General features: G+C 38.3%; 1 protein-coding gene across 2 annotated transcripts in view; it reads right to left on the bottom strand.

The window, feature by feature from the left end:
• Positions 1 to 1,084: 1,084 nt before the first annotated feature.
• The window catches only part of LOC131061494 (uncharacterized), a 60,267-nt gene continuing 42,199 nt past the window's right edge, over positions 1,085 to 19,152 (bottom strand). For both annotated transcript variants that reach the window (XM_057995196.2, XM_057995194.2), the window contains exons 6-9: positions 2,198 to 2,293; positions 1,925 to 2,049; positions 1,779 to 1,797; positions 1,085 to 1,685 (exon numbers count right to left, since the gene is read on the bottom strand). In XM_057995196.2, the coding sequence (XP_057851179.1) occupies positions 1,431 to 1,685; positions 1,779 to 1,797; positions 1,925 to 2,049; positions 2,198 to 2,293 (495 nt within the window). In that variant the 3' untranslated portion in view covers positions 1,085 to 1,430. The remainder of the gene's footprint in view (positions 1,686 to 1,778; positions 1,798 to 1,924; positions 2,050 to 2,197; positions 2,294 to 19,152) is intronic.

A 19,152-nucleotide genomic window follows, 5' to 3' on the forward strand; every position in this document is an offset into this window, starting at 1 on the left:
TTATTGTGGGTAAAACCTTCTTCAAATTTTGCCTCTACTAGACCATGGGAGGATGATTCTCTAAGGTGCTACTTCTAGATACAAATACATGTACCTTACCACAAGCCATGCCCAATGCAAAGCTAATGATCGTGCATAGCACCTTCCAACTTCAAATATGACAAACTCCAAAATATCAACAAACTCCAACTTTACAATGACATGTTGATCTCAAAAATGCCACATAGATTGGTATAGTAATGCATAAGGGATTGGTTTGGGTTCCATTCGATGAGACAACTTTTCATAGTAGCAGTGACTTAGACTCCAATTTTAATGCAATGTTATATATTTTTGCCATTTTTGTAACTGAAATTTACAGCCTCGAACATTTTGTTTTAATTTTTATAGACATTGACAATGAAACAATTAAATTTTGATAATTTATTTATCAACTCTTATGAAATCTCAATTTAACTCCAATATTATGTATTTAAATTCATATATATATATGAAATTTCCTATATTTTTTAATTTTTCCTAAAACAAATTTCCCAAAAATCAGTCCTGCAAAAAAACACGTCCACATATCCCCTACCATCCTCGTACACATCCCCATCCCAACAACTTGGTGTAACATATAATTAATCAAACAAAATCACGTCGCACAATTTTATATCAGATACTAGGCCCGATACGATACTACTACAAAACAGAAATCGTATTACCATACATTGAGCGAAAGTCGATGGTAGTGATACTAATCAAGAGTTTGTATATCCATTCATTGTGATAAGCAGTTACCTATACAGAGTTAAATTTTAAGTATGGAATTGAATATAAAAAGAAGTTGCATTCTACCCTCGTGTCATTATTAATGCTTTGCACAATTTGGTACATAAATTTGCGGAGAAGCATAAAACATCTCTACATATATGTGCACTTCTTTAGAACTATGGATTAAATACTATGTACACATTGTTACCGTTAAAGCTAAGCTTCTGAAAAAAAACAAATACAGGAGTGGAAACCATACATTATGTCTTATATTACTAGGTACTACCTGCCATTTAATACGGTCTCCATTCATCATGTACTCTCTTGAAAATTTAAATAATTAATAGGGATTTCCAAATAACCACTTTACACACTCATAATAATATTTAATCCTTAAAAACATCCACATTACAAACCCACAGAAGCTGATCCCTGCCACTAGCGCTAATTCGATGTGCAATACCTTATGAAACTCTTTATCATTTTACTATTATCTCCACAGAAATGCAAAGTTTCCCTACACAACTAATACAACAAAGCAGTTTGTAATATGTTCATACTGTTAACAAAACAGTAATATGACACCGTAGTTTAAGAGTACGTACAATTCAGTCAAAGAATCAGATCGTTCACATGCCAGAAGACAGAACATAGATAAATGGTCTCCCCAAACATTACTTAGGAGGATATCCTGCGGGAGGGTATCCAGATGGAGGATATCCTTGAGGAGGATAGGTCTGATTTGGGTAACCATATGGTTGTGGATATGCAGGCTGTCCATACGCAGGCTGAGCGGGATAAGTAGGAGCGTATCCAACAGGAGGTGGTATAGCCTGATCAATGCGAGACATCTGTTGCATGGGAGGTGCTTGCATTCCAACTGGTCCGAACTTGCCATCTCGTTTGTCCATTTCGACTTTGTGTTGTGTCTGTAGACAGATCAAACAAAGTAATTAAACATAATTGTGTATATCTGCTAAATAGGATGCTTCGTTATTGCTAACTAGTAATGACGCACATACCTGCATGCATGCACAAACCCTGCAGAATACATAAAACAATTCTCAGTTACATATGCAGCAATGATTTAAACAAAAAGTGAGATTCAAGGACAAAAAATACATGCTTTTAGCATATTCAAACAAGGTTACAGTTTAATTTATCATACGTGCAATAAACACCGTCTGACAAACAGTTCAACAATTGTGAAGCAGCTTGGATTTCATCACTGCCAACAATAGCTGCAATGATAGAGAAGATACAAGCCAATTGTTGGAGGCACAACATGAACCCCTGCAATACCATTAGACTTCTTATCATCTATCAAAGTTGGAAAAATCAATCAGAAGATAATAGTTGCTTCTGATAAAGTCAAGGAGGTTATGGATAAGTTCCCAGTTGACAATCATCGGTAAAGGAACACAAATTTGTTACTGCTTACAATGATAAAATTGTCACACTTTGTTGTTTGGATATTGAACTCATCTTGAAGGAGGAAGCGTGTAGAAGCAACAGAGTTTCCAAAGCATAAGAAAACCTGGCATACAGGGAAAGAATTAGACCCATGACACATTTAAAACAAAACTAACACGAACAGCAGAGCTTATACGATGCAACAAACACTTACTGGATATGAATGAATGTAGATACATTACATGTGAGCTCAATTATAAGGTAAAGAATACTGGAAAGGAATTGGCAACAAAACACATTCTTGTCTAGCAGCAAAAGTGAAGATATGTTTTCCATTGTGCAATCATTTATAAAAGAAGTTTACATTTTCTTTTCAGCTGATATATCCAGGTAAATTCAATCTTGTATCAGTAATGTTCTAGACTAGCAATATCTCCTGAATTATCAAAAGAAAAAAATAGGGTAACTACTTTCCAGCATGGTTGTTTGTATACTAAGCACTTATGTTACAAAATATATGCAAATTTCCTCACTCAGCATTTCCTATTTGTGGCAAATTAGCTGGAGTATAGACTCATTATACAAGACTTGTAGTGGCTCACACCCAAATCTGCCGTTGTATTACAACTCATAAGCCTTCCAATTGTGTGGTTAAATAAGTGTTTTAAGCAATACTAGGGACACCCTCGAGATCCCTACCCTGTTTTTTCCAGGACCTAAGAGAAAAAGAATAGGAGAATGGGAGCATGCATTATTAGAACTCAGGAATCTCATGGGGAATTTTTCCCACATCCCGCCAGTGTCCCCAAAACAGGGACTGAGTTTCTGTTCATGTTTTCAGGGAAACTTATCCCCAGAACCAAGAGACTTCTCTACCCTACTATAAGAAATTTGACTTGGTCAAAGATCAAATAAAATGAATGCATGATTAATTTTGAAATAGGAAAACAATAACAATATTCAAATATACAAATTTTAATATATTGCAAAATTAACAAATTTAATACAAAAATATACCATCAGATTTAAAATTTTATTAATGTATTATAATCTTAATTAAATGCAAGCTTAAGAACCCTTTTCCACCCACTCTCGAATGTTCAGCAGAGTTTGAAAAAGGGAATTACACCAAAAACAAAAAGCTTTCTTCATTGGGACACCTAGCTCCCCTACAATCTGGGAACCAGAAAAAATAAAGGTGTGATGCACAGATGAAAGTGCAATATTTCTAGGCATCCATAGAAAGACGATTATAGTAGGCTTGTTTGTCATTTTATCAGCATCACTAGCAGAGAAATGACATTATGAACCGGCATCTCTGTTAATAAAAGAATTGAAATGATTAAGCTACAAAATGTGGTTGAATTTATGGGAAACTTTTCTAGCAGAAATATCACAAAATTTAATGTGTTTAAAAGGGCGCAGGTAACAACAATGTTGTGCCTCAACAAAATAGTACCAGAGCTCTAACTACAAACTTCCAAGAGTAAGGCCCAACTTGGCAGCTCACTCACAGGAATAATAATATGAAGGATAAAGGGGAAAGTAGATGAATACATTCCAGTTCTTTTATGCAATGACATTGCCTCGAGTGTTGCTAGTCGGAGAAGTAGAATAAAAAGCCACAATACAAGTCCAACTTAAAACTTTCTATAGCTATTCAAAACCTTAAAAATCTAAAACTAGAAAACATCAGATCTCTGAATCTGACAGGAAATATGAGACAAGCGTGATGCTCTAAAACAATGCCTAGAATCTCTGTTATGTAAGTGTCATCTGAAAACGTTGTAAACTACAATCTGAAACTTATGAAAAACTGAAATGAGTTCTTAAAAAAAACAATCTGTGGTTCTAATATTTCTGAAAATAAAAAAACCGGTCAAGAACAGAAACAGATCTTCTTTTTTAAATAAAGTGTGTGTGTCGAAAAAGGTCAAATCCAGGGCTGCATGGGCAAATGCCTTGACCAAACATGGTCTTTCAACACATGCAGAAGTACTTGTTTTCTGCAGATACATACTTCACTCCACTCTTTATGAATATATTTATAACATTTTCCCCAGTTTAGGTATCTTGTTTTATCATGTGGGATAATTAGTCTTTCCATAAAAAACTACCTAGAGTTCCAAACACAATGGCATTTTGATACACCTGAGAACTTCCCAAGAGTTTCAAACTCAGGATGTTCTGTAGTGCATTGAGGAAATATCTTTATTCCTAGGTATATCTCAGTTTCTCAAATAGTGAGTACCGAGGCAATCTGAAATCAAGAGACCCTAAGAAATCCTAATTCCAAGGCAATCTTCCAATACTGAGAATGTACCCAGAGTTCCAAACTCTTAGGCAATCTTATACACCTGAGAACTTCCCCAAACAAAGTTCCAAGATCTTAGGCAATCTCTTCATTTCTCCTTGCCACTTCCTCCATATCACACATGAGAATACACATATACAGGCATAACAAGCAAGGATAATCACAGTGTTCACAATTTGCCGTACCAGGGAGGTGCCGGATTCATGAAACGACCGAACATGATGAGATCAATTGCTTGACATTCTTGTCAAGGTTAGAATTGGCTCTACAAGGAAAAATTTTCTTTTGGGATGTTCCAAAACCAGAATTGTGCATAAAGCCTGACGATGAGGGCAATGGAAATGATCCTTTCTCAAGGTTTGTACTTAGAATTCAAAATCAGATAGAACAAGGTAATATTCACTTGAAGGGCATGTTGCTTCCTCGTTGGTGTAGGATTCACAATGAACCACATTCAGAATTCACTTGTTCTATATGTGAGGAGGCCATCAACCAAGCTAGATGTTACTTAGGATTATCAGAATTGCCAAGGAAATGCATCTGGAACGAGCATCTTAACCCTGCATCAAAAGAACAAAGCATCGTGACATCATCAGGTTATGAAGGAAGAAAATCGGAAGAAGATATTGAATCAAGCATTCAAGTGGATGAAGATTGTTCCTACATCACACTAAAACGAGAAGCCATTGGAATAAAGATCAAAGAAGAAATGGAATAAATCCAAGCAAGGGGAACCGCCTAAGGCAGTTGTCAGCATATGGAAGCAAATGAATATACAGAATTGTAAGTTATTGAAGATCATCAAGAGCCAGAAATAAAGGACTTAGTTCAAAATAGAGAAGGTGCACTTCAAGAAGGAATAGTCCTTGAGGAAAAAGTCCAATCATGCATGAACAAGATGGAATGTTTGACAATCAATGGGCTACCAAGATGGAAACAGAATATGAAATGCATTTCGCGTCGGCGCTTGATCCAATGTTCACAGTCATGGAGGAATTGCTGGATGAAATTGAAAAAAATGGAACGCTACCTAATTAACAAGTAACCGTGACAGAGACAGAAAATGAAGAACAATTCGGGCTGGCAGCGAGGCTCTATCCAAGGCTGCTTTTGGAGTTAAGACAAAACACTTAAAACTACATAACTTGCCATGATGGAACCGAAGAGTCATCTTGCTCTTTTGAGACGGGAATGAATGCATTTGCACACACTTGTAATTGAAGGACGAAAGATCTTGATACAATCTAGGATTCCTCTTCCTTTTTGAGTACCCTTTCTTAGCCGACGGGTAAGTTTGTTGAAAATGTTAGCTAGTTTGGATACCTGATTATCGAATTTTAATGTTGTCAAATGACAATTAAAATTCATATGTATTATCTCAATTAAATTTGTTATTGGGCTGGACCCAAATGTAACGTGGGAAGCAATTAAATATATTATTGGGCTGGACCCAAATGTAACGTGTAAAGGGAATTACATATGTTATTGGGCTGGGCCCAAAGGCAATGTAGAAAGGCAATTCAATGACTATTGGGCTGGACCCAAATGTCTAACGTGGGAAATGTACAATGACAATATAACATTATTAACATGCAAGCCGACTTTAGGATAATTGGCGCCAAAATATTGATATATAACCACTTCAAGATGAAGTCATTTGAACACACAATAATAATCAAATGCTATCTGCTCTCCTAGCAGCGATCCTTCCTCATGCAAACTTGTATAAGGCGATTGTGCAAACTCTTCAAAGTTGATTGTGGCGAAGATGTCAAAGCTCTTCATAAGATCTCTTTTGCGAATCTGATCTGAACATCTGCTGCTCCTCCTAATCAGCGGATGTTAATGAAGGGCTGCATTCATCACCGATATCTTGAACAGCAATCTTAGATAAGTCATTGCCTTGTAAACTGTCTACATTTGAGATAATACAAATCACATTTAAAGGCTGGGTTTTTCACCTCCAAGAGGAAGGTTTTCCAAGGGTATTGGTGTCTTGTGTCTTGTGTCTTGTGTTTTATTGCTGTTACTGTTTATGCACACTCTGATTATAATCTAATTGGTTAAATTAACATCTGATTGCTTAAAATTAACAAAGTTAGCTATAATTAATTTTTGATTCTAGGTTTGAAATAGGTTTTATCTTAGGAATGTTCAAGAACATTTATTCGGGTTGGCGCTAGATGTTGTGACCTTTTTCACACATTGCCCCATTGCAAATGGGGACCCTCCCTTTTTCCTGCTTTCTAGGGTTTTTGTTAGAGCCTTGGGACCTTCCAGCATCAATACTGCCAAGATTGTTAGTTTTGAGTGGCCTGAGTTTTGAACATTATGAGTCAGTGTGTGCAAACCATGCTTAGAACAGAGTCTAGACGTCATCATTGTGTCTAGAAAGCCCAAAGGACGAAGTTCACATTTGATATGAGCTAATTTGGACAACTTTCTATTTTTGGAAAGTTTTGCTTTTTTGCTTTTTCCTATTTTTTAGGAAGTTTCGTTTTTGGCATTTTAAGTGCAATCCCTAAAGTGGCTGTTTTTAGAAAGTTTTTTCCTATTTTTTAGGGATGCTTGTTTTTTTCTATTTTTGGAAAGGGGTTCTAGGGTTTGCATTGTTGGCTCTGAGATTCACTGAAAATAATCGGCAAATTCCTCCTAAAATCCAAGTTTTAACCCAAAAAGCTGAGTTCCTAAATTTTAGGGATCCTGAGGAATTTGATGGATAAATGGGAGGTGGTTTTCAAATTTCAAGATGATCCGACAAAAATTGCACAAGTTATGGAAATTTCAAGTTTTGATCATGTGGTTCCTGAAATTCACAAAGTCCGCCCTCCTTGGTCCCTGATTTTGGTGAAATCCGCCTTGAAAATGAAGCAATGGGTTATGAAGTTCATGAAGGCCACCCTTGTCTTGGTTCCTGAAGTTGGCAAAGTCCGCCCTATCAAGAGTTGAGTGCACAAATTTGATGAAGTCCGCTCTCCATGGTTCCTAAGGTTCACCAAGTCCGCCCTTGTCTAAGAGAAAGATGATCCAACTCCGCCCTCACCATGGTGCAAGGAAGTGATAAAGTCTGCCCAAGGTGATAAGTCATGATGCCTAAATCTCATGAACTCCGCCCTTAGTTGATGATATGGTGCACAAGAATGATGAACTCCGCCCTTAACTTGGTACACAAGATTCTTGAAGTCCGCTTATCCTTGGTTCCTAACGATCACAAAGTCCGCCCAAGGACATGAAGATGGTTCCTAAGTCAAGGCAAGTCCACCTAGCAAAGAAGCAAACTGGCATGAAGCTGATGAAGTTCGCTCTCCATGGTTCCTAAGGTTCACCAAGTCCGCCTGTTGTGACCTAATCACACATCACCCCATCCCAGATAGAGACCCCCTAACTTTTGGGCCCTTTTGGTCGTTTGGCCTTGGTTTTTGTGGGTTTTGGTGGCGGTCTTGTCAATCTCTCTGCTTTGCAAGTGTTCGAAGGTCATTTTTGATTTAGTCTACTTTTCGTTTGAGCGACTTTGGTGAAGTCTAGGGCATGTTTTTTTTTTAGGGTTTTTGCCTTTTGTCCTAGATTTTAGGGGTTTATGTTAGGGTTTTGAAGAAACTAAACATACAACTGGAATCAGGACCCTTCAAGGAACCTCCCCGTTAAATTTGAGCCAAAACGGAGCCACTTTCTATTTTTAGAAAGTTCCTATTTTTTAGGGATTTTATTGAGTCCCAGAATGTCATCATTTTGCCAAAAATCAAACTTACTATTTTTAGTAATTTATATTTTTAGTAAGTTTCTATTTATAGTAAGTCATTCATGTGTCCTGTCTAGGGATCTAACACTGACACTTCAAAGGATTCTGTTTTTGGAAAGTTTGTTCTGACATGACCATTCGGGCAAGGTGACAAAGATCAGGCATTTGCAACTACTTCTAATTCCAGAAAGTCAGAAAGCAGACAGGGAGAGTCAGAAAATGGTTAAGTGCTAGAAGCCCATTCCTGAAATGGAAAGCTCAAGAAATTTGTCTAAGTCTGAGAAATCACCTCAAGTTCTTCTATGGTGGCCCGATCCGAAAGAGGCTCAAAATCCATCCAAGTCCGAAAGAAACATGAAAAGATGAATTCCTCCTTCATAGTAAAAATTCGCCCCAAGCCAAGGACAGGCGCCAGAATGAAGCATGCAAGGAGAGGTTGAAAATTGCAAGAATCCATGGATGTGAAGAAATAGCACCATGAAATGGAATTGGGCGCTAAAGTTTATATGCCCTGGAATTCACAAAGAACAATGAAATTCCTCCTTCACAATAAAATTCCGCCCAAACACTCAGCAGGGCGCCAAAATGGAGGGGTCATGGAGGATTCAATATTCAAATAAATTCCGCCCAAACACTCAACAGGGCGCCAAAATGGAGGGGTCATGGAGGATTCAACATTCAATGAAATTCCTCCACAAGCAAGAATTCATGAAAAGTCAAGTAATCCTTGACTTGGTCAAAATAGCCTCTAAGGCATGAAGAAGGCGCTAGGCTTAGGTAGTCATGGAAAATGTGAAAAGCATGAAATTTCCTTCCCAACTGGAATCTGCGCCCATGCACACAAATGTGCTCGTAAATGATTAATTCCAAGACATGGTGAATTCCATGCTCAAGCTTGAAAATCGAAAATTTATCTAAGGCATGAATGAAAGTCAAAAGGGTCAAGAAGGAATCAAGAGTAAAAAACCCATCGGAAAAATTTTTGGATTTTCTATTTTTTAGACACTGAATCTTATCAAAATGTGGAAAATTATATAGATTCGGAATCGTGGGGAATTTCTCTATCCAATGAATGTGGCTCCTAAATCTTAGGAGGATCCCTAAAAAATAGGGGATGATGAAAAGAGGGTGAAAATTCCTTCAGAAGCAAAAGGCAACAAATTAGAATGAAAATCAAGCGAATCTTAAAGAATCTTTCAATTTCCCTCTGAAATTTGAAAGAGTGGGAGTTAATGAGTTGGCAAAGGGAATCTTCCAAGTATGACGCATAACTTAGTGCATTAAATGAAACTTCTAAATTTGAACTCACTCACAAGGGAAGTTTCTTTTGCATGGTGTAGTGATTGGGAAAGTATGACGCATCATAAATTCAATTGCTAAATTGATGCCTCCTAACTTAGCAGTACGATTTGTGAAGGTTTCTATATAAGCATGGAGAGGCATTTCATTTCTCATGTGAAGGATTCAAGAAAGAAGAATTGGAGAAGTGAAGAGAAGTCATACTTAGTCTTTGTTTTCATCATTTCCAAGGTGCTTTTTCACGATGTCGGAATCAAGCAAGGCAGCTACCCTCTCCAAGCAGGCATTGATCAAGGCAGAGATGAAAGGTTTCCTTCCTCATTCCCAGATGAATTCCAGATGGGAGGAAATTAGTGATACACATTTGGGCACATTCAATCTGGCTACATTCAAGTTCAGAATGCTCGGGACAGCGGGGCACAGTCCATCACCAACAGCTGTCAAAATTGTCAAGAGTGGAATTGTTGCGGCAGCTCGTTTTCCTTCTGCTATTCAGTGTCCAAACTTGATTCTGGAGTGTGCAGAACATTATAATCTGGAGCGGAAGACAATTTCAACGTCAGATGGCAAGTTGCTGGCGACATTGACTCCGTAGTCAATTGGTGAGGCTTTTGGAATTCCTTCACACTATTCCATGACATACAGGACCAGCAGCAGAGCTAAGGCAGTATATGAAGCAGGTCCACCTTGATTAATAAACAATGGTTGTTGAAGCCTAGAATGCATGCCTCCAAGATGCCAAAGACTCTCACTATCTTTGAGTTCAAGCAGGAGTATGTGGACCTGATAAAGATGTTGAGCAGAGTAATGGGGTGTTCACATTCTGTGAACTTTGAAACATGGATGTTCTTCTACATAGGCGAGATCATGAATGCAAATGGGTTAGTTGACTGGGCCAGATTGATTAGTCATTACTTGCACGAACAGCTAAAAAACTTTTTAAAAAAAAGGTCTCAGTCCTTCTATATGAGCTCCTATCTAATCTATATGCTTGCGCGAAAGGGAGGATTTGATGGTCTGCCAGTAAGTGGAATCATGGGTTGCGGACCAGCGTAGCTGAAAGTATACGAGTGTTATCCTCAGTTGCATCTTCACAATGTTAGTTCTTATAGGTTGGCGAATGACACCTTCACTATGTACTTGACACGGCTTATGCAAAAGAAGTTGCACGTAAGGGTGTCGCCGCAAGCAAGTGCCTTGGTCCAAGAGTATGGTGCTACATTCTTACAATTCCCTAAATTCACCTACATCAAGACGTAGAGATTTTCGTTTCAGTCATACAAGCTGCCGAGGTATCCATCAAACAAGCTCATATTGTTGGAGATCATGAGGCAATTAACAGCCTATGATCAACTGCAAAAGAAGAAGAAGAAGCAATCAATTGAATTCTCAGTTGTCCTAGGTCACTTCATGGAAATATGCCCAGGCTTGGAGGCCGCTGAGAGTGCAGCAGGGGATTTGGCATTCTATCGCCTACCATTTTATATCTCCAGGGCCCAATATGATCCTTGCCGCCAAATCAGGAAGGTTGTTGGCATGAAATTCATACGCAAATTTCACTTAGAAGATTATTGGGCATGTGTCGAGGATGACCTTGAGGTTCGGAAGAAAATGCATTCCAGACTACCCCTTGACACCATCAGGATAAGTGAAATTTATCAGGTACCAGATCAGGTGAAGGAGGATTCAGATTTAGTGCAACCTGAATTTGAGAAAGTAAAAGATCAGCCCATTCAGTTGCCAGATTGGTCAAAGCCCGAAATTGATGATTTGAATGTCCTGGCCAGACCAGTGCTGAAATTCACTAGGCATTGGGTTGACCGGTAGATAAGGAGGTTGGCAGAAGGAAATGTTCATTTGACTCATTAGCTAATGGGAAGTCTAGATTCCCATAGTGAGGCAACGAAGGCCTCTTCACAGGCCCAGGCAGGAGGGGAAGTCCAGATTGATAAGGGGAAAAATGCCCCGAAGAGACCAAGGACAACAAGGAAGAAGGATATTCAGCAGGAAGTTCCATAGGAGGTTCAACAAGAAGTCCAGCAGGAGGAACCTCCACAAAAGAGAGCAAGGATAGAGAGGGAGCATTCACCAGCGAGTTCCTCGAGTGTACAAGAAGTAGAAAAAAATTTCACATCCAACAGGTCCACCTCCAGAAAACATTTCGGCACCAGATATACTCAGCATTAACACTTCACACGGACACAATCAGCCAAGAAGTCAAAGACTAGAAAGTCCCCCACACCAGGAAGAGACTCGTCAGGATAGCTTCGTGGAAGTTATCCTTGGCAAAATGGAAGAAGAATCACAGGAGCAGGAGCATGTGGAGGTTCATAGTCACTCCATCCCCGCTCCAGATTGGTTGATAGGAAGACTAAGAAAGGAACCAAAAAAAGAAATCGATCCAGCCCAAGAGTTAGAAGAATTGTTGAAAAGGATGGATCAACAAGCAAAAAAGAAGGCTCCCCGGAAATTCTCTAAGGTTGTAAGGGATGAGTCTGGATACCGGACCCTGCACATTGTTGAGCCTGCAGTGGACAAAGACAGGAACGAAATCAGGCAGGAAGATTATGTTATCAGACAGATTGATCTTGGCCATGCTTCCACAAGTCAAGTAATGGGAGACTTTGAAGAATCTTCCTTAGCCGTGAAGGAAAAGATGCTGAAATCAAACGCGAAGTGTAAGAGGTTGAGGGAAGAAAATAGAGCCCTATGCCAATACATCAGAAGTTTTAAAAGGCCACTCAGGGAGGCAGGTCCTTCATTCATTCCTCTTTCTTCCCTTCCTAAGGAAGTTGTTGATGATGCGGAAGTTATTAGAGCAATAGCATAGAATTCCAGGGAATGGATAAAGGATGTTTACATTGAAGTGGGAAAATTCATCGAAGACCTGGCTCAGCTTCATTCAAAGTTTGTGGCCCTCCTGAGCAGATTGGAGACAGCAGAAGGATTGTGGGAAGATGTGCATGTATACCAAGACTTAACCATTCCGCAGCTCGGGGCTCTGACAAAGATTCCAAGGCAAATTCTAATTGATGGGAAAGTAATTCAGGAGAATGAAGCTTATGACTTTCCCCGATGGTTCTACATCGTTTGCTCAGGAAAGAACACCTTCGATAAATTCAGCATAGAGTCCTTAACTTTGAAAGATTCCATCAGAGGGGTACAAAAGGAAATCATCAGTGCAATTGAGGCATTGTTCGTAAGGAAACTCAATGACGATGGAATAAGAGTGAACTCCCTGAAATCTCAGTTGCACGAGTTCTTTTTCGTAGGTTCATTCCCTAAGGAACACTTTGCAAATGTTTCTTCATTTTCCAGTATAATGAAGAAGACACAGGAAATCGTGATGGAATGGGAAAGCTTATTTTCCAAGAGCGGGGAAAAAAATGCCTTGATGGAATTCGATATTGAAAATGTGCCAAGTGTCTCCATCGGAGAGCTGAAAGCGGTCGTCAATAAATTCATTGCCTACGCCATAAATCAACGGGATAATGGTCGTCCATTCTTGGACGAGAATCTTTTAGTTGAATAGGGGTGGCATATTTACTGCTGGGGGAATTTTTGACTAAGTGGTGGTCCAGTCAATGCATGTCGTCATCGCATGAGGAATCTTCTTGCATGCAGCCACCTTATTTATGATTCTATCACAGATTCTTCGTTCATGTCGTTGTCGCATGAAGAATGATGGGCATTTATTTCTTGCAAGGGGATGTTTATTGTATTTTGGGCATGACCGGTATAGTGGGGTGCATTTAATGCACTAGTGGACGCCATTTTGGGTTCATGAAATAATTGTATATGGGCTTTATGGGGCATTCATTGTTGATTCCCACCTTGTTGCATCTTGAGTGGGGAATCTTCTAAGGTGAAACCCTAATTAGGGTTTGCATGGCCTGAGGCCTATATAAAGGGGTGACCCCCCTCATTTGTAAGGGAGAGAGATTATTATCTGAGATTGTTGCATCAGGATTGTTGAAGTAGCCAACTTAATACATTGTTCGATTTTGATGGTGTATTCTTGTTCTATTTTAGCAATTTGCATGGTCTTGGTCTCTTCAGTTAGAATAGATTTGCTTACATGTTGTTAGGAGAACCAGATTTGATAGGATTACTTGTTGCACAATCCGAGCTCATACTTTTGGTGTGCAGTTGATTGTTGCATACCATGCAAAGTTAGCCTGAGCCTTTTTGTTATGTGTGTACACTTAACTTCGATCATCAGTGAAGATTGTTCGATTCGATGGTCAATATTGGTGATCTGAAAAACCTCTACATACCCTTTGAAGATTGCACCGCCTTCGCGTAGTTGTGCTCTGTTGGTGAAGCGAAGTGTGGTTTGATTCTACATGAGTGATCATGTCTCCTGTTCTTAGGATTAGATTAGCTCTAGCCTAGTTCTCTCTACCCTACTCTCATTTACTTTCTGCATATTTCGAAAAATCAAAAAATCAAAAATTACGGCTTTCATTGCAAATCATCCATATAGAAATCCTTGAGCTTGCATAAGTTTATTATCTTCTTCAATTGAACACACGTAAGGCCCCTTGGGTTAACAGCAAACCCATCAATCAACTGAGTCACGTCCACGCACTGGAGGAACCTTGGAATTAGCCGTTTGAACTTTTGTGCAATCTTAGCATACGGACTAATTTTGATCAAGAGAGGGTAAGGTGACCGTTGGTAACTTTATTCGGTGTTCGATGCTGTCAAAAAAACAGGTCAACACTGCCCTTGATTGAGTGTAAGGTGCATGAAGTTAAGAAAGTTCGCCCAAGGTAATAAGTGAAGTGCCAAGAATCAGATCAAAAAGTAAAACACGTGGTGCCTAAGTGTGGAGAAGTCCCCCCTACATCGACATACACTTGGTGCATAATATCAACAAAGTCCGCCCTACCTTGCAACCAGCAGTTCCTAAATTTGAGGAAGTCCGCCCCATGATAGAGAAAGAAACTCACAAAGTCTGCCATGTGCAAGGAGAAGAGGGAGAGAAGTAATTCAAGTCCGCCTTGAAGTGTGTGAAGACAGCAACATTTTATAAAGGGAAACAAAATAGACAAAGTCCGCCCTCAAAGAAACATGCTAAATTTGGAGTAAAAGAATATTCCCTCGTACTGTCAACAAAGATCTTGATCAAGTTCGAACTAAGGCAAATTTAGAAAGTTTTTGAAGTGGGAAAATTGAAGATTAAGTTCAAATCATGGACTGAAATCCAAAATAGAAACTTTCAATTTAGAAATCAGAACTTTCTTAAGTGATTCAAATCGAGCTCATTAACTGAATGTCCAAGTTCAATGTATGAAGGACAAATTAGAAACAAATTTTAGAAGATCTTCTGTGTTTCTAAATTAAGAATTCAAACTCCAATACAAATACAATTCAGTCTTTCATTTTCTCACATGAAGTTCGAATTTTGGATAGCAAGTGGAGAGAGTTTTTAAGAGGTTTTATGCAGGTGAAGGACATTTTGAGAGAATTTTTAAGAGTTTTGCAGGTTGAAAGAAGAGAATTTCAAGTATAAGTCTGAGTTTTCAACCATTTTCCACGAATTTGCACACAGATTTTGGAAAAACCTTGATTGATTGGAGGGCAAATTCATTAATTTTCTGAGTTAAACTTCTGATTTTACCTCCTTGGCAGCTTCTTTTCCCTTCTTCCTCATTCTTCCAAAGGTGAAAATGGAATCTATGGGCAAATTCATTAATTTTCTGAGTTAAACTTCTGATTTTACCTCCTTGGCAGCTTATTTTCCCTTCTTCCTTATTCTTCCAAAGGTGAAAATGGATTCTATGGGCAGAGTATTGGGTTCTCAACCTGGTTTTTCTTCAAAGTTTTCAAGGAGAAAGAATGAATCCAGCAGATTTTCCTTCTTTTCTTTCTCATTTTCTGCCTTGTGAACAAATCAGTATGATCTCAATCAAGTTGTCTTGGACTTAGTTCTGATTCTCGATTGAAATCAGACATGCAGCTCCCTGAGTTTGGTTATTTTCAGGAGTTTCTCTTGAGATTTCCAGAATATCCAAGTGTCGAGAAACCCCATTTTAAGGCAAGTATTGGAGAAAGAGTGAAAATCATGATATACTTAGCCACCAAATTCGAAATTCACGCTCAAAATGAGGATTCTAACTTAATTTATTTTGGTTTTGCAGGTTTTGGATGAGAGCTAGAGCAGGATCATCGCAGAAAACACAAATGGAGTTTCAAGCCAAATTCAGAATCAAAGACAAGTCTACAAGCAAGGTTCGTTCGAGCATAAAGATGGCCAAAATTTGGCTAAGTATGGGAAGAGCTATTATAACGAAGGCCTAGAGGAATTCTTCTCCAAATGCAAGGCACTTGAAAGAATCTCAAGGCATCAAGAAAGAAAAGACCTTGGACTTGAGGATTTCCAACTTCTTGAAGGATTTCATCTCCTAAAGAGTCAAAGACAAGCTCCCAATCAAAATCAGATGATGACAAGAAGAAACAAATTTTCATACGTAGACAGTTTCTTCACACAGATTGGAGAATTCAGGGAGGACATCCAACACGCTGAGGTGATGCCTCGTCATCTTCCAACCAATCAGATTGTTCCAAGTCGGCATGTCCAGGTTCAATGAACCTGACTTATCCACAGAAGCTTCTAGAGGGCACACTTCACCATGCAATAACCTTCTATTTTCATTGTTGGTTCATATTTAGCAAGGACAAGTGTCCCCAAATGTAATTTTCTCATTGGTCGAGGGGTAGTTAGTTTTGGGAAAGCCTAATTAGGGATTTTATCTTTCAATATGGTCCCTTTATCATTGTTTGATCTCGGCAGTTCATAATTTCTAGACTACCATATAAGGTAGCCTCCTCTCATTTGGAGAGTGATGAGGTTTTTGAAATATTGTTGCATGAAGGTCATTTCCAGATAATATATTACACGTGTACTTTCTCTTAAGGCTTTGAAATCCCTATTGTTTGAGTGATTAAGCAAGGTTTTCAATTTCTTCAACACATTAGTTAAATTCATTTCATGTTATTAGATTGAATGAAAGATTTGATAAGTATTGGCTTACGGTGTATCTCCACTCATACTTTTGGTGAATGGATGATTTTCATTCACTGTGCAAAGTTAGTCTGAGCTTTCCTTTGTGCATGTTTAACTTCCAAATCATAAGCACATCCCTTGAAGATTGCATCCACTTTGTGTAGTTGTCCTAAGTGAGGCGAAGCAAAGTGTGGTTATTGAGTTCACTGAATCAATATCGTCTCTAGAATTCGTAAGATTAGAGTAGATCTCTCAACCCTTATCTCTTTTACCTTTTTTTTTATGTCTTAATCCCGAAAATCCCAAAAGATAGAGAGAGAGCTTTAATTGACAAATCCATCTAAATCCCAAAGTTGTTGACAATTCGTTCCAGCGTAAGTCCCTTTGTGTATTACCAGCAAATCACAACACCCATTGAGCTTATCCACACGTCAAGACTTGACAAAAGAAACCTTGGAATCGCTATATGATCTTCTAGCAATCTTAGCATACGCAGTGATTTTTCAAGAGAAGATAAATTATCTTTGGGTACTTTATTCGAATGTTTGGTAGATGATAAAACAGACACCAACACCACCCAAATCCTTACCCTTTGCCATGCCTTACAATTTTGCTCGTATTTTAATTTCTATCCTGAGGTGATACTTATTATATACCATCTATTAAATCTTGGTATGGTGTTGTCACCACACCTCTTCCTTGATTAATTTCTATCAATCCTACCCTTCCCAAAAGTCTTCCCCAAATTCAATTTGTTATTTGTATTTATTAAAAACAGCTTTGGTGCCTTCCATGTTTCCTCCATGATCAAAATAATTTTAAATCTAGCAACTCAATTCTCAGATCAACCACCAATTTCTCAGATATATGGAACTACATAGCCCTCTTCAACTCTGCTTCGCATTATTTTTATCCTTGTATACAGCACAGAAACTCAAAAGGATCATGAAATCTTGTTTCACAAATTAATGTAATTGATTTCCAAGGATGATAAACACCAAGTATGAACACAATATCAAACACATTGTTCTAAAATACCATAATCTTAGGATTTATGCATCTGGTATCCATGGTTTTGTGATTAGGCTCATGCCTATCACACAACTAGCATACCGAAATTTAATACAAAATATGAATATCCAGATGTCTTAACAGTTTTTTTAAAATCATATAATCCCGATTAAATGGTCAAAAACTACATGTCATGGATGAGGAGTGCCACCAAGAGGGGCACTACAACTTCTACACTTATTTGATTGGCTATAAGATCACAAGAGTGATGATAATATTTGCATTCATGGTGTGAGCCTCAAGGAAAGTTTCAAATGCATGGAACCTAGAGGTAAAGTAATAACGGTCATACAAACATGAGAGATCGATCTCATGAATATAAATTTTGAATTTGGTCAAGTAATTCATTGTATTTTATTTTTCATTTAATTTTCAATTATCAATTAATGTCAAATGATGAGATGGAAAAGTTAGAAAGTATTCAAATTTTACTAGTTTTGATTGTAGGATAATGTGTGTGCAATGGTTCTTCTACCTTGAATTGATTCATATTTTTTATCAAGTCATTATTTAGTTATTAAACTTGTTCGCTCCAAGCTTTGAACAAGGAGGCACCCCTTCTCGTAAAGTTGAAAACCATTCTGATTGAGTTCCTTTGTTAGAGTTGTCTTGCACCGCTACATACTCTTAGACTACCCCTGACATCAGTTTCAGGGTACTAGTTCCCATTTGTTAAAAATCATTTAAGCTTACATAGAGAATGGAATTTGTTGAAACTAGCATATATTGGAAACACAAATAACTGAAATAACCAGGAGTTGTTTAGCTACAATACCGATAAGTATAAATTGGATTCTTGGATTTGCAGTGTAGAGGCATACTTCAAGAAACAACCTTCAAAAAGCTACAATGCATTTTGAACACCAAAATTCATATGAAGGATCAAGCTTCTGGGAATAAAAAACAAACAATCATTGCCACCAGTATACCTCGAGACACAAATGATCCTCGCAAAGCCACAATTCATTTTGATTGCTAAGGTCTGTATGAATAATCAAGTACTCACTTGGTTGCAATCTAATGTCTATATTCTTACTGCAGAAAAGCAACCAACCATTGCCCCCAGTACCTCGAGACACAAAAGATCTTGGCAAAGCCGCAATTCATTTTGATCACTAAAGTTCATATGAACAATCAAGCACACACTTGGTTGCAACCTAAAGTCTAACTTCTTATCACAGGAAAGCATCCAACCATTTCCATATGAATACTCCTCAAAGAGACTTCCTGGAAGCATTTTACCCTTAGGAGTGTATAAGATGGTGATCAGGTCTTCCGCATCAAGTTTGTCTGAGTTGTCTAGAGATAGTGAGAGCTCTTCATCAACATTTAGAACATGCTTTCTAAATTACTTGAAAGGTGGAGGCCAAACCAAAAAAGAAGCTCTGAAACCAAACTGATTTTTCACCCCCCCAAGAAGAATACATCTTTTCTCCTACCAGCTCTTACCCTACCCACTCATCACCAAAGAACCAAAAAACTTCTAAGTGTCTACACTAAGCATTTAGCTCTTTCATATAGCAATGGAAGTGTATTGTTCTTAAGTTC

This window comes from Cryptomeria japonica, chromosome 8 (assembly GCF_030272615.1).
Source record: "Cryptomeria japonica chromosome 8, Sugi_1.0, whole genome shotgun sequence".
Taxonomy (NCBI): domain Eukaryota; kingdom Viridiplantae; phylum Streptophyta; class Pinopsida; order Cupressales; family Cupressaceae; genus Cryptomeria; species Cryptomeria japonica.